At 44.6% G+C, this 15,535-nt stretch overlaps 1 protein-coding gene across 2 annotated transcripts in view; it reads left to right on the forward strand.

The window, feature by feature from the left end:
• Nucleotides 1-15,535, forward strand: part of MED13 (mediator complex subunit 13) — a 132,002-nt gene that overhangs the window by 69,363 nt on the left and 47,104 nt on the right. For both annotated transcript variants that reach the window (XM_055000966.1, XM_055000965.1), the window contains exons 7-9: nt 192-354; nt 2,711-2,821; nt 4,273-4,956. In XM_055000966.1, coding sequence (XP_054856941.1) covers nt 192-354; nt 2,711-2,821; nt 4,273-4,956 — 958 coding nt within the window. The remainder of the gene's footprint in view (nt 1-191; nt 355-2,710; nt 2,822-4,272; nt 4,957-15,535) is intronic.

Consider the following 15,535-nt stretch of genomic DNA (forward strand, 5'->3'; position numbering starts at 1 on the left):
AAGGTTTCCAGTTACTTATAGGCTTGCAATGGCCCTATCTGCTGGGTTGCTTCTGGCTTTACATCCATTCTAAGTGCGCTTCTAATCTTTCTTGGGCAAGAAAAATGTTTCCCTTGGGGTTTTTGCTTTACTGGAGGGGATGAATAAAATCAATTTCCGTTTAACTCATGCTTTTTTCTCTTCTTCCCTAGTTGATGCTCGTTCAGCCCAAAAGTGGGTGAAACTTTCTTCTGTTTCTGACGTATTCAGCTCTGACAGCATGAGTCACCACGGAGGCAAAATCCCTCGGAAGCTGGCCAATCATGTGGTCGAGAGAGTTTGGCAAGAATGTTATATGAACAGAGCACAGAACAAGTATGAATTTGGGGGGGGGGGGGGGTATAAAAATTGATTCTAAAGCAGTAAAGCATTCAGATAAGGCTGCAAGTATTTAAGGCTATAGATTTAAACGTAGACAGGGAGGTGATGAATTAAAGCACAAAGTCTTTATTGCTTCCATTCTGTCATTGCTCCTTCCAAACCAGTCATCCCCTCACTGTTTAACCCTCGCAGTCAATCCTGTATCTGTTCCTAACCCTCCTTCTGCGCTTGCTTCCATAATCACCTGGCTGCCCTGATTTTTCTACAGACAAAACAGACAAAGCTGTCTTGGGAATTTCTGTTCCACTGGTGAGCCCCACCCTCCAATAATCTGTCAGTGCATGAATTAAAGTCATCATGTTGAGAACCCCCCTCCCCTCCCAATATGCCTGGCGTAGTGAATAATTTACCATGTGGGAATGTGGCTCAGAGGAGGTGTGAATCAGAAAATCCCTGGTTTTGCATCTTACTTGAGCCATGAACTCAGTAGAGGGCCTTGGGCATAGCTGCTGAGAGCTGCCACAAAGATTCCCTGTGAGCCCTCTTTATGCTCCCCCTTCTGACCCCAACCAAATGTTATATGGAAGCATATCCTATTTCTTGCCTGATTCTGTGGGTGACCAGGATCCCTAGAATTTGTTCATCCACACATAATGGAGCAGCCTTGGATTTAGGCAAGCCAAGCTCTCTCATCTTTAGCCCTCCCATACAATCAGCATTTGTGGATAATACTGCTGAGCTACCATATAGGGTTGTTGTTGTAAGTAAATGTATCAGAAATTCTTTTCAATGCTCTAAAGCACTAGATAAATGCTAAGTTTTTTTTACTGTTGTCTATAGTCTAGACAAACTTTGTTCTTGCCTTATCCTACCATTTTGACTTTCACCCAGGGAAGCGCCATGTCTGTACAAAAGGAATTAATATGTTCCCTAATCTACCCTTCCCTTGCACCTTTATCCTGGAAAAACAAAACAAAACAAAAATCATGGGAACCAGCAAGAAATTTCTAGGGCTCTGAGAAACGAGGTGTGTGGGATTTCTGCATCCATCTTTCTCTCTATGCCCAGATTGCATCTGTGCCCAGCCATTCTTCTCATTTCTCTTCCCTGAACAGCAAGTAACCTCCTGATTAATTAATTTTTCCTGACACCTTCAGGAGCAATCTGTGATCAAGTTATTAATGAGTTCAAAATCGTGCCAGTTCTCTGGGTCTTTGAACTTGTTTGGGCTTGAGATAATACTCTGTCTTTCTTTGCTGCTGGATTACTTTTCTGGAATTTGTCTGTGTAGCCAGGACTGGGGAAGCAGCAAGCAGGGGCGAAGGGAGAACACAGAGAAGGTTGTTGGAAAGTAACTTGACTGCAGAAGTTCACTTTATTTCCGTATGGTGGGAAGAGGTATAATTTATGAGATCTTTGATGGCAAATCTGGGGAAGGGCGTTACTGTGTTGTGGAAGCCCTTCCTCTTGTTTTGGTTTCTCTCTTTGCAACTGGAGCAGCTATGTTACGTGCACTAAGTGTGGGGGCCAAAGAAAGGATACTTTTGAGTTTACATTGGTATCCTGTAATGAGGAACTCGGTGGTGCCTTGCTAACTCTGGCACAGGTCCATCTAAACCAGCTACCTCGTTTCCAACCTTGACCACGTGTATGATGATATACTGTCATAAGACTTCAGTGTTGTATAGTTTAACTTGGTATCAAAATGTGCTTGTAGCTCTGTTGTGACAGTATTAAGTTTATTTCCAAATAATACACTTTGTTTTGTTTACAACCAAACTTGTGTTTTCTAGTTCCAACACCGCCCCCCTACACACACCTCTCAGATGGCAGAAACAAAGATAGATGTGCAAGGGTAGCATGAAGCGCTGCAGTTTGATTCATGCTGTCTCATGCTGTATTCTTAGGTGTATTTGGCAGTTTTGCTTGTAGAAACTAAGGCGTTTATACTTTTAATAAATATACCAAATGGTACAATTTTATAAGCTGAGCTAAGCTGATAATGATGTGTGTTCTATTAAAGTAGCAAAATAAGTTAAGACTTCATAAGAAATTAAGTATTGCGTATATTCTATATCTCTCTTCCCGCCCCCCCCCCCGCCCCGGGAAAATTTTTCATCTCTCCCCCTTCCTCATGTACCTGGAATAACCACAGATTCATCTTTGGTTTAACTCCACCTTGCTCCCCCTCTTTTGTTTCCTTTGTTTCAGATTTTAGGTTATTATATTTGGGATGGGGGTTGGGGGGAGAATCCTGGCCCATGTATATTGGTGGGGCTTGATAAATGTAACATTTTGCAACTTGAAGTGTGCTTAGCAGATTTCCCCCCCTCCCCTTAACGACACACAGGAGGAAGTATTCTGCTACATCAAATGGAATGTGTGAAGAGGAGATGGCGGACAAAATAGCATGTTGGGAGTTTGTGGAAGCCACTCAGAGGACGAGTTGCATTTGCTCAAGGTATGAATCAGTTGGTGCAGCAGGAAAAAAAAAGAAATCTGCAGAAGGACCTTTCTGACTTCCATAATGGCAAAGCAGTAGCAGCCTGATATGGGTTTGCAGTGGGTGTTGTAGAGTCAGATGCTGGGCTGTATGTAGAACCATCAGAAATTATGATTGTGGTGTTTATTGAAATATTTTTTCTCCAACTTTCCACTCCTGAGAGAGTAGACCTAGGGTTATAAATTGAGAACACCTGAGTAAAAGCAGCAGTAAAACAATGAAAGATCCAGAACAGTGAACTGAAAAGAGAACTAACAGACCCCGTCTTTGAAACCTTAAGCCACATTACATGTTTTAGCTTCCTCCAAATATCTCTTAAACAACATTGATTGGCAAAGCTTCCTAGACACCCAAGAGGGTCAAAGCATTCCTAACGTTTTCAGCTAAACAGTTAAGTGTGACGGGGGTCACTGAAAAGGCCTGAAGCTGAATGGAGGCAGATTGCATCATGCTTTGTGAAGGAGGAATTGCTGGGATTAATGGAATTGCCTCATGGGTTTTTACATGTAGGAGTGGTTTGTTAGATCTGAATGCTAAAACCATAGTTTAAGGATCGATCTCATGGTTTAAGCTCAAAACCTATGGTCAAGCGAGCTTATAAATAAAGAGTTTCAGGATTGGCCGGGTACCCTCGGTTGACTCCTGGTTTGAAAAAATTTGGAATCATTTTATAGTGGAAAAAACTCACAATGACCTCATTGTAGCAGAACAGTTCCCTACGGACTCTAATTTTATGGAAAAATGGCTACCTTTCTTTGATTACGTAGATATGCATAATATCCAACCCAAATCAAAAATATCTCAAGCAATAACCCAATCTGGAAACTTTATTCTGTAATCTCAAAATATGACAAACTGTATTGCCTTGATTCCTCTTTCTATATCGATGTCACCACTATACTGGAAGAGTTGTAATAACACTTGTTCAAATGTTTATATTGTTGTTAAACTATTGTTAATAGTTTATATTGTTGACTTTTGTATATTACATGTTCATATTCAATAAAATGAAAATTAAAAAAAAAAGGATTGGCCACAAATCTGAATGTGTAACCCATAATGGGTTTGAAAACATAAGTTGTATTAGCCATCAACCTGTTTGTCTAGCCTTGCTGGTGCCAAAGAATCTATCTAGTAGATCTTATTGGTGCCTTGCTGTACATACTCTCTAGGAACAGGGCTTAGCCTGGCATAGTAAGCCATGACTTTGCTGATGGATTTAACATCTTAACCAGGGTTAAGGCAACATATCCTACTTAGCACTAACCATGGTTAAGTGTTATATCTATGCTGATCCTGTGCATCGAACTTACTCCCATGTCACATGATTAGCCGTGTGTGCTAAAGAACAAATCGTCCATGCCCGGTGATGCGCTCAAGTGTACTCTTCTCTTTCAACCCTACTGCAGGCACAAAAATCTCAAACCACGAAATGCAATTCAGCAGGGGCCGGTCCCTCCTGTGGGCCAGCAGCAGCAAGTAGCTCCAAAGCACAAGGTGAATGAGAAGCAAGAAAAAGGAGATAAGCCCCAGAAGCGTCCTTTGACTCCATTTCACCACCGTGTGTCCATTGGCGATGATGTCGCCATGGAGGCGGACTCAGCCAGTCAGAGGCTGGTGATCACCACGTCGGATAACCAAGTGAGATTTTCAAATCTCAGAACTAATGATGTAGCAAAGACTCCTCAGATGCATGGCACTGAAATGGCCAACTCACCCCAGCCGCCACCTCTCAGTCCTCACCCCTGTGATGTAGCCGATGAAGGGGCAACCAAAACTCCTTCCACTCCCCAGAACCATCATTTCTATCAGATGCCAACTCCAGACCCTTTGGTTCCTTCCAAAACAATGGAAGACAGGATAGATGGCTTGTCTCAGCCTTTCCCAGCTCAGTTCCCTGAGGTTATAGAGCCCACAATATATGTTGGTACAGCGGTGAACTTGGAGGAGGAGGAAGCAGATTCCACGTGGAGGTATTACAAGGTTCCAAAGAAAAAGGATGTGGATTTCCTGCCACCGCAACTTCCGAGCGAAAAATTTAGGGAGGAGCCGATGGGATGTGCAGGGCAGGACAACTTACCTTCAGCTACAGAGTAAGCATAACTTCATTTCAATTTCCAAAATTAAGTCTGTAGGAGCCTCTTCCTAGATGGGTTCCCTTCCGGTTTTACATGAAATGTTAGTTGAACAATTTATGTCTCATGAAGGTCAGTCTTAGGAAATGGAGGAGCCCAGGCTCTCTTAAGTGTTTGTCTCGAATTTGTTTTACTATCAATGTGCATAGGGATGTCTGCGTTCTAGTGTCAAGATTTGATGGATTGGTCACTTTGCAAAGTGATGTTGTAATGATCCAAAGAAATGGTCACGGTATTCAAGTTCTGAATGCAGTATGGAAGCAAGCAGAACTGGATATGCTTTTTTTTGGGCCTCAGATAGCTAATGTGTTAAGCATGTGCATAGTTTGGCTACAGTCATGCTCTTGAACACATGTCAAAATTGGGGCACAACGCTGAGCACTAGATAATCACATCTGGGCAAATGAGTTTCCAAGCTTTTGTCCTGCAGATTCCTTATGCTAGTCAGAGACTGCAAATTCATCCAGGGTTCCCTCACTCTTGGTTTTTAAAACAGAAGCATCATTTGTGTGTTAGAGCTGGTTTTTGAAAAGATATTTTGTGGCTCAGGGGAGATTTGAATCCAGGTCTCTCTACTCCTGGAATCCAATAGTTAGAGGGCCTGGAATTCCATAGAACAGCCTTTCCCCTTAGGTCCACTAACCCCAACAGTTTTCATTAGCTGGCCTACCCATGTACATTTGTGGCAGTAATGTGGTCAAAATATTTATGCTTTGCTTTCTTAGCTGTTTGCCATCAGGTTGGTCTCTGATGAAAACAAAGTGACACATTAGTCAATAACAATTGAAAGACTAGTAGTATAGCAAAAATCCAATTAGTGGCATCTAGATCACTATTAACACCAATATGTGAGTTGAGGGTAGGGGGGAATGCTCAACAGAGAGGCTGGCCCCAAAGAGGGGCTGTTACCTGGTGCTGACACTGAGTAAACTTTATATAAGGTTTGTGAGCAGGGCATTCCAGTCTTGTCCTAAGGGGGGGAGGGGGTCCCCTTCCTGGCTTTGTTGTTTCAGGGGTAAGATTCTTACTCAGGGTATGTGAAGATCTGGGTTCAGATCCCAGAGAGATTGAATGGCTGCACCTTTAGAACTTTGGGGGTGGTGGACAGCTGAGCTGTGGGACACTCCCTTTTCATGTATGAAGTGCAAGGATTGATTCCCTATATTTCCAGCGTAAAGAAAGCAGGTTCTTAAGTGCTGCTGGGATAGAAATCAAGCTGAGACCCTAGGGAGGTACTGCCAATCATATTAGAGATGTGAAGGGCCAGAAAAATTTGGAAGAAAAAGTATGTTTATTTCAGTTTTTTAAAGAAGAAGAAAAAAGAAAGTTGGAGGCGCACTAGAAAAATAACTGAAATATTTTTTCTCTTGGAGTGGATGAAATGCATTTTAAGATAAAGTTTTATTCCCTCAATATGTGTAATATTATTTACTTCATATTAGGCTACAGCGTTAGTTATTTTCTGTGTATATGTTACACATAAGGAACATACTTTCAAGGATATATGTATTCTTTCAACTAGTTTTGTCTATTATATGCTATAATGCCTGTAATAGTGGTCTTTTGAAGAACTTGATGTTCTCAGTGTTATAAAGTTGAACTTGCTATTCAAACCTGCTGATAGTTGTATAGTATAGTATAGTATAGTATAGTATAGTATACAGTATAGCATACAGTATAGCATATAGTATAGTTGTATAGTAAATAAGACTATCTAAATAGAAATTCCATTTTTCTTTATTACAAGATGTTTTCTATTTTCAGTTTTTAATTTTTCCAACTTTTCTGATGCCAAAAATACAAGTGTTTAAGGCATCATGTGTGCAACAGTTTGTAGCTCTCTCTAGTATTAGATATATTTGCAGTTTTGCTTTTAGAAAGCCAAGGCATATATACTTTTAAATTTCATAAATATGTCAGATAGCACACTTTATATATTCTTAAGTTATAAATGATGCATTTATGTTAAATAAAAATAAGGTTGGAAAAGAAAGTATTGCATATTTCTGTTTCCTCTCAAATTTTAATTTACTTGTTCTTAAAAATTTCTAGGAATTCTACATTCTGTGAGCCACAGTAGACAATATTAGGCTAGGCAAACATGTGGTACCTACTCTTGTAAATCTTCCTTATTTGGTCACTTGATGGAGTTTGTTCTTTGCCACAGGCTACCAGGGTGAGTGGCTTACTCCACTTACTGCCACTCTGATGCAAGAGCCCATTAAAATTTGAAGGCTTAATGTTAAGAGAAATCGTGATCACTAAGTGGGAGAGTGTTAAGTTCCTGAAAAGGGGATTTAGCGTTTTACTAGATCTCTCTTTTTGTATTAAGGTGAAAAAGTGATTTTAAACATGTTATAAATAAACTGTCCCTTTCAGAATGCTGCTTATGCTTGTGACTTAAAACCACAGAAAGGTTTGGATTACGTTGGTTAAGTTCCCCCGTTCTTTGTGGATGAGATTTCTGATTCTTCTTTTGATTCATTTCAAGCAAAACACTCTGGTGTAGCTAGATCACCATTTCCACTCTTTAGATTTTTCACTTTGGACAAAAGCAAAATCCCTTTGTGGGATTTCCCCAAACTTCTATACTTGTGTAAAAAAACAACAACCATGTGACATATTGGAAACTGGGGAACGGAAGGGCACATCTTGTCTTCAGATTCTTTCCAGTGGCAACCTAATAGCAGTTAAGCAAGATTCTTTTCTAGAAGCTTTCTTGCTCTTCTCTTGCCCTGTGAAGACTGAATCTCTTGAGAATAACATTAGCTTTTAAATTAAGTTTTCCATAAAACTTACTTAGATTCATGTTGTGTCCATTCTGAGTGTTCAGGGCAGCTAACAAGGCTTTAAATTATATAAATTGACCTTTAGTGGGTTTGCAGCTGAAACAGGCCACATAAATAGACCTGGGGAAGACAGGAAAGTGGAATTTTACATTTATTTAATCTTTGTTTTGATGAACATTCAAGGCAGCTTAGAAGCTTGGTTGTGATTCTCAAAAAAATGAACCTTTTGATGGGACAGGGTTGAGCAGGGACTGGGGGAAAATTGGGTGAGGTAACTCGCAGCTGATCCCACAACAGATGGTTGCTGCCCTTGCTGCCCTTCCTCTCCTCTCACATGGCCCTGATATGTCCTACCTGGAATCAAAGCATTAGTCTCTTTCCAGTCCCTTTTTCCCTTGTTCTGTCTATTTTTGCTTTGCTTCACTCATCTGCTTCTGTCAAAACCAGTCCTAAATGGCTTAAAATACCACGGAGATCTTTTCTCCTGTAAATTCAAAGGTCTTGTTGGAAAAAGGGCTGCCCCCAAAAGTCATGGTAGGGCAGAGTTTCCTCCCAGCCAACTCTTCTATTGTGGCTTTTGGTCATAGTGAGTCCTAATTCCCCCACCCAAGTTCCCTTCCATGTTCTGTGATGTGGGAATCAAAGTGACCCCCCCCCCAAGCTTGTGATAGCAAGTGGGAATTTCCTGTCATCTTTGCTAGTTGGCCCTGGGGAGATTAAAAAACTGCAGGAATGTGATGTGCTGTGTGTCTTGGGTGGCTCCTTATTGGCAAGGTTGGTGAATGTGGGTTTTCCTTCATACCTTCTATGAACATGTTTTTTTTTCTCTCATGCATCATGTAGGGGTCAACCCTGGGCTTGCCATTGAAAGGACATTCAACAGAGAGATCTAGTCAGTCTTTGCTTCCTAATAAGTATATCTGCATTGCATATTTGCAAGCAAGATGTGTATCTGCATTTTACTTTATCGTTTAAATGAATTGTCCACCCGAAAACGAAAAGGAATGTGAAGTGTTGCTAGATATATCACTGCCAAAGATCCATGTAAAAGTATCAATGATATTTATAAAAGAGAGCAAACTTTCTCAAGCACCATATTCTGAATGATTTATTTCTGACTGGGGTCTTATTTTTCCCAGTTTTTCCATTGTGACAAATATTATTTTTGACAGACTTTGTTGGGCTTCCTGTGAACTGGGACCCCCCCCCCTCCCCAGACAAAAGGTGAAATTAATTGTCTTTGCTCTGAATCTCCCCAGATCTCCTGTTTCTGGAGAATGTACTGACATTAAAAAAGTGAACTCATGATGTATGTGTCTCAAGTATTCTGAGACACATTGCAGCTACTACTGTAATTACCGTGCCATGAAAACAGAAACAAGAAAAGGGGCACAAGTGTTGGCTGCCTTTTGGGGAGTGTAGGTGAAAAACAAAGTATTGACAATTACAGAAGAGTGACCTTTATTAGTTTGGTTGCAACAAAAGTAAACAGAAGTCTAGTGGTACCTTTCAGACCAACATAGTTTTAAAATTTCAGTTTAGTCTTTCCTGGACTCAGGTCATGGGATGACAAGCCACCTTATTGGTTTTAAATATGTGCTTAAATTAAATCTAGAGCTAGAAAACATGATGTTTTAAAACTCTTCAGCAGTTTTTATCTAAGACAAAAAGCAGTTTCTCCGACACTGTTTCTGGTGTTCGTCTTCCACATCAGTAAAGGGAAATCTGTGGTTTTCAGGACCCTGTGAAGGAGGGTAGGAGATGAAATTGAAATTGATGAATTTACTTTTGTTTCTTTAAAGCAAAGTGTGGGATTTTTGAGTGCTGCCTACAACTGTCCCTCGTCCTGAAATTTCAGCTGATTAGTTGCTTGCTAATGTTTTATGAATAATATTTTGGTTGTCATTTTCCGCTTAGTTGAGTGCAAGGAAATATGTTTAAATCTCCTGTTAGTTTGGTTTGAAGCTTTTGTGGAGGCAGAAGTTAACAAAGATACTGTCAGTCTTTTACACTGTCTCATTTACAGATGTTTGTTTGTTCCTTAATAAGCTATTATTCTCAATGTCTCTTTTGGACAGTGGCTTTCTAGGTGTATTCTGGGAAACTCTGAAGTTCTCCCTCTGAGGCAGGAGGACATCTTGGGTGTTTCCTTTTGCCCAATCAGGGAGGCAGGAAGTTGAATTTTCTTTTTTCTTCCTCTTCCTGTTGGTGCCTGGAACACCCTGCTTTCCAGTTCTTTCCTGCCTCCAGGGAGAGCAGTCGCTTAGACAGATCCTCTGTCTATCTTCTCTTATCTGATCTATATTCCTTCTCTGACTCTATTCCTCTCCTCCCTTATATCTCTCAGCCTCTCTCCTTATTTTCTTATCTTCTGTCTATCAAGTCCTTTACTCCCTCTGATCTTCACTTGAAGTCATCCACAATGGACCCTGGAGACTCAGAGGAGAGCTTTATGGATGCCGAAGGCGAAGCTTCAGCAGCAGCGATCCCGGCCGACGAGACAACTGGTCTACCCGGTACCGTCCTGCCCCTCGGGCTGGAACGGTTTCCCGGCACCTTTCCGGCCGGCGAGCCGTGTAAATCGTCCAAGAAGCATCGGAGACCAGCGCTGGAGCCGGGAACCGCTTCGCGCCATTCTGCAGAGTCCGAAAATGGCGCCAAAAGAGATGCCGCGGAAAGAGCGGGAAAAGCCGGCGAAGCTCGCGTCTTTTCCCGCGCGGCTCCTAAAGACGTGCTTGCCAACCTCCCGCCGGGAGAAATGGCTAAAAAATTTTCCGGACAGAATTCCACTGCTCCAGAGGCCGAGGTTACCGAAGAAGAACAAGGTATTGTGCCCAGCGAGGTGGAGCAGTTCCTGCAAGGAAGCATTCGCTCCTTCTTAAGGCAGGCTGTTAGGGAGGAGGTTGGGAAGATCTGTCACCCTCCCCCCAGGGCCCTTAGTGATCATTCCTCTTCCCCCCCCCCACCCCCCAGCAAGCAGCGTCGGACTGCATCCGCCTGGCCCACCAAGGCGGCTCAGAAATCGACCCGAGTTCACCCTGGGGAGTCTGATCTCTGTTGGGGGGGGGAGTCATCCTCAGACAGCGAGGACGGGGCTGAAGGGGAATTCCTCTCTGAGGAAGAGGATGAGGAAACCCTCATTCCAGAACAGTCCAACAGACTCTTTAAATTAGAGGATTATCAATATCTGCTTTCCAAGACCTTGGCAGCATTAGATCTACAAGAATCCTCAAAGGGAGGGGAGGAAGATCCCAACTCTGACAAGGGATCATCCAGGCCAAAGGGAAACAGGGAGTTCTTCCCTAGAGATAGCACCCCCGAAAGGGTCTTTCCCTTCCCTGAATATTTTGAAAGGCAGCTAAGGGCAGAATGGAGGACCCCAGCAGCCTCTAAACAATACCATAGCTCTGTCAAAAAACTCTACGCTTTACCTTCTTTTACCAATGAGTTTTTGCAGATCCCCAAGGTCGACGCACCCGTGGTTGCTCTTCAGTCCTCTGGCCTACTAACAGAAGACGGGCAAGGAGCCGTCAGAGACAACCTGGATAAGAAAGCAGAGACTGCCCTTAGGAGGGCACATGAAGCCTCGGCAATGGCAATTAGGGCTGCCTCATCTGCATCCATCGTTTCCCGGGCAGCAGTGGTATGGATCAGGAAGCTCACACAACTGCTTCCGGGCAATCGCAAACGCTTAATGGAGGGTGCCAACAGAATTATGAAAGCTAGCGCCTTCACAGCGGATGCCACGTTGGATGCCCTGTCCTTTTCTTCCAGAGCCATAGCCTCCATGACAGCTGCCAGGAGACTTCTGTGGTTGAGGGCTTGGCCAGCGGACCTGCACTCAAAGTTTATACTCATGGCTTACCCATTCCAGGGGGACAAGCTCTTTGGCGAGCCCCTAGACAAGGTATTGGTGGAGACGCGCGACAAGAAGAAGGCCCTCCCTAAGACGATCAAGAGGTCGGATCAGCGCGTTTACAGCTCCCAGTCCTTTCGTTCTCACCAAGTGCTTCCCAGATTTCGACGGGACAATAAGAGATCCTCCTGGAACTCACCTAAGCCAAACCACAGAAAGACCTCCTTTGGAACCAGATCCTACAAGACGGCTCAACAAAGGGGGGACCGACAGGTTTTCGATTCCAAGGCCCCTAAATCCTGACTCGCAACGTCTTCCGGTGGGAGGGAGACTACATCATTTCCTAAGGACTTGGGAGGAGAACCTCGCGGACGCGTGGGCCATCAAAGTTGTTTCTCAAGGTTACGTAATAGAATTCAAGTCCATCCCACCAGATCGTTTCCTCAGATCTCCACTCCGAAAAGACCCAAAGAAAAAGCAGATCACATTCAAGGCCATTCAGCATCTCTTAGAAATCCAAGCGATAGAGCCAGTCAGTCATCTCGAGTCAGGATCTGGAGTCTACTCCATCTTCTTTACAGTCCCCAAAAAGAACGGAGACTGGAGGGCAATCCTGGACCTAAAATTCGTCAACCAGTTCATTCATCTGAAGCACTTCCGGATGGAGACACTGCGGTCCATATCGGAGGCTCTTCGCGAAGGGGAATTCATGACATCTATAGATCTCACCGAGGCGTATCTACACATTCCTATTCACCCCTCACACAGGCGTTTCTTGAGATTCTGCGTCGCCGGTCGCCACTTCCAATTCAGAGCCCTACCCTTCGGCCTCGCCACAGCTCCCAGGGTATTTTCCAAGATTTTGATCAATCCCATCGGGCGTCTTCGAGAGGCCGGCATCCACGTCCATCCGTATCTGGACGATATTCTATTGAGAGCAACCTCCAGGAGCCAAGCAACTCAGGACACCTGGACAACAATTCAGTACCTACAATCATACGGTTTTCTGGTCAACCTGGACAAATGTTCCTTGAGCCCGTCTCAGTCGATACATCACCTGGGCATGATCCTAGACACCAGGAGGGGACTTATCCGGTTACCTCAAGAAAAAATACTAAAGACCAAGGACCTGGTCAAGTCCGTGATCCAGGAGCAGTCGACGTCCTTGTTGAGACTTGCGAAATTGATGGGCACGTTGGTGGCAGCATGCGAAGCAATCTATTGGGGTCGTTTCCACTCCCGGGCTCTGCTCAATTTTCTGCGCCCGCATCAACGTCATATTATGGCCAGGACAGACTGTTTGGTCAAGGTTCCATGGACGGTGAAGGAGGCCCTCAGATGGTGGACTGTAATGGCCAATCTCCGTCAAGGCAAGTCGTTCCTCAACCCTCAGAGAATTCAGCTGTTCACGGACGCCAGCCTGTCCGGCTGGGGAGCGACCCTGGACGACCGCCCAGCTCAGGGGACTTGGTGTGCGGAGGAGTCTCGGCTTCCTATCAATCTGCTGGAGGTCAGGGCGATCCGCCTGGCCTTACTCCACTTCTCCGAATTGATCCACGGCAAGCATGTCCTGATCAGGACAGACAACGTGTCCGCCAAGACATACCTGAACAAGCAGGGTGGCTCCAAGTCTTCCAGGCTGCACAAGGAGACGATGAGGATCATCTCGTGGGCAGAGACGCACTTAGCATCTATTCAGGCGGAACACATAAAGGGGACGGACAATTTGCAAGCAGACTGGCTAAGCCGTCAGACCATTCAACCAGGGGAGTGGTCACTCAATCAGGAAACGTTTCTCCTGATCACAGACAGATTCGGCCTTCCGGTAATGGACTTATTCGCGACCCACCTGAACCGGCAGACCCCTCGATTTTTGTCTCGGTTCTTTCACCCTCTAGCAGAAGGGATAGATGCCTTAACCTCACCGTGGCCAGAGGGTCTGCTGTACGCATTTCCTCCCCTCCCAGTTCTTCCAAAGTTACTGAGGAGAATTGCGGACTCGACAGCGGAAGTAATAGTGATCGCCCCATGGTGGCCCAGGAGACCTTGGTTTTCCTCCCTACAATCGCTAGCTGTTCTTCCTCACTTCCATCTCCCCATCACCCCGGGCATGCTACATCAGGGTCCGATCCTGCACCCAGACCCGGACTGGATGTGTCTGACCGCCTGGAAATTGAGAGGCACTACCTTTCCAGGTTAGGATATTCGACACAAGTAGTCAAGACAATGCTTTCTTCCAGAAAGAAATCAACGGCAAGAATATACAATACCTCCTGGAAAGCCTTTGTTCGCTGGGCCAGAAGGAAAAAGATTGACCATCTCCGACCACACCTAAATGTGATCCTAGCCTTTCTCCAAGACGGATTGGATGCAGGTTTGAAACCAGCCACGTTACGCAAGCAAGTCGCAGCCTTGTCCTCGATACTGTTCCTCCCTGACGGGCTTGGACTGGCCAAACATCCACATATTCGACGTTTCCTGCGAGGAGCCACCCTTCTGAGCCCTCCAACGGTGCACCGGTTCCCTACGTGGAGGCTCCACGTAGTTCTGTCAGCGTTGACCAAATCTCCCTTTGAGCCTTTGAGAGAGGTACCCTTGAAGTGGCTGAAATTAAAGACTCTTTTCCTAGTAGCCATTACGTCAGCGAGACGAATTTCGGAACTTGGGGCCCTCTCCATCAAGCCGGGGCTGTGCGAGTTCCATATGGACAAGGTAGTCCTACGCACGGATCCCACTTTCTTACCGAAGGCTGTCTCTTCGTTTCATAGGTCGCAGGAGCTTAACTTACCATCCTTCTGTCCCAAACCGACACATCCAAAGGAGAAGGAGTGGCACACCTTGGATGTCCGCAGGGCTCTCAAGGTCTACCTGGTCAGAACCGAACCCCTTAGGAGGTCGGACTTCTTATTTGTCAACACATGCCCGCCAAATGTAGGAAAGAAGATGTCAAACGCTACGATCAGCAGGAACATCCGCTCATGTATCGCAGAGGCTTACAAAGCTTGCAACAGAGACTTGCCTCAGGGCATCACGGCTCACTCCATTAGGAGCGCGGCAACAAATGCGGCCTTACACAACAATGCTTCAGTGGAAGAAATTTGCAGGGCTGCAACGTGGTCGAACATATCTACATTCGTTAGACATTACAAGTTAAACCTCTACTCTTCCGCCGACGCTGCCTTTGGAAGAAGAGTCTTACAACATGTGATGCAAGACGAGAACCTTGACCCACCCTCTCGAGAGTAACTGCTTTGGGAGCACCCAAGATGTCCTCCTGCCTCAGAGGGAGAACGGACCTTTGGACACTTACCGTGAAGGGTCCTTCTCCTCTGAGGACAGGAGGACATCTTGCCCTCCCTAGGTTTCTCGCTCTTGCTAACCTGTTCACCTTTTTCCTCACTGGTGTTACACAGTTCTCACTTTTTCAATGTTCTGTGTTATATTGTCCGTTTACTAAGTTCTCAGTTTTTTCTATTCCCTCTTAGTAGGGTCTTCCAGTATTTAGTGTGTTGAGGCTGTTATCTTTCTTTTACTGCTGTTTGGAGTCACCCGAACTGGAAAGCAGGGTGTTCCAGGCACCAACAGGAAGAGGAAGAAAAAAGAAAATTCAACTTCCTGCCTCCCTGATTGGGCAAAAGGAAACACCCAAGATGTCCTCCTGTCCTCAGAGGAGAAGGACCCTTCACGGTAAGTGTCCAAAGGTCCGTTCCTCAGAAACTTGCCTGGATTTGTGGGAGAGGTCAGACAATCTTGCACGAAACTTTCCCACACCTGTTGATCTTCTTCCTTTGGATTACATGGCTGCTGTTCATGTCCATGGTCATGTCTTCAGGTCTTGGGTGCACTTATGCTCACATGAAGCAACAGTAAATTCCAACAGATGTCTTTCTCT

This window comes from Eublepharis macularius, chromosome 17, assembly GCF_028583425.1.
Source record: "Eublepharis macularius isolate TG4126 chromosome 17, MPM_Emac_v1.0, whole genome shotgun sequence".
Classification (NCBI taxonomy): domain Eukaryota; kingdom Metazoa; phylum Chordata; class Lepidosauria; order Squamata; family Eublepharidae; genus Eublepharis; species Eublepharis macularius.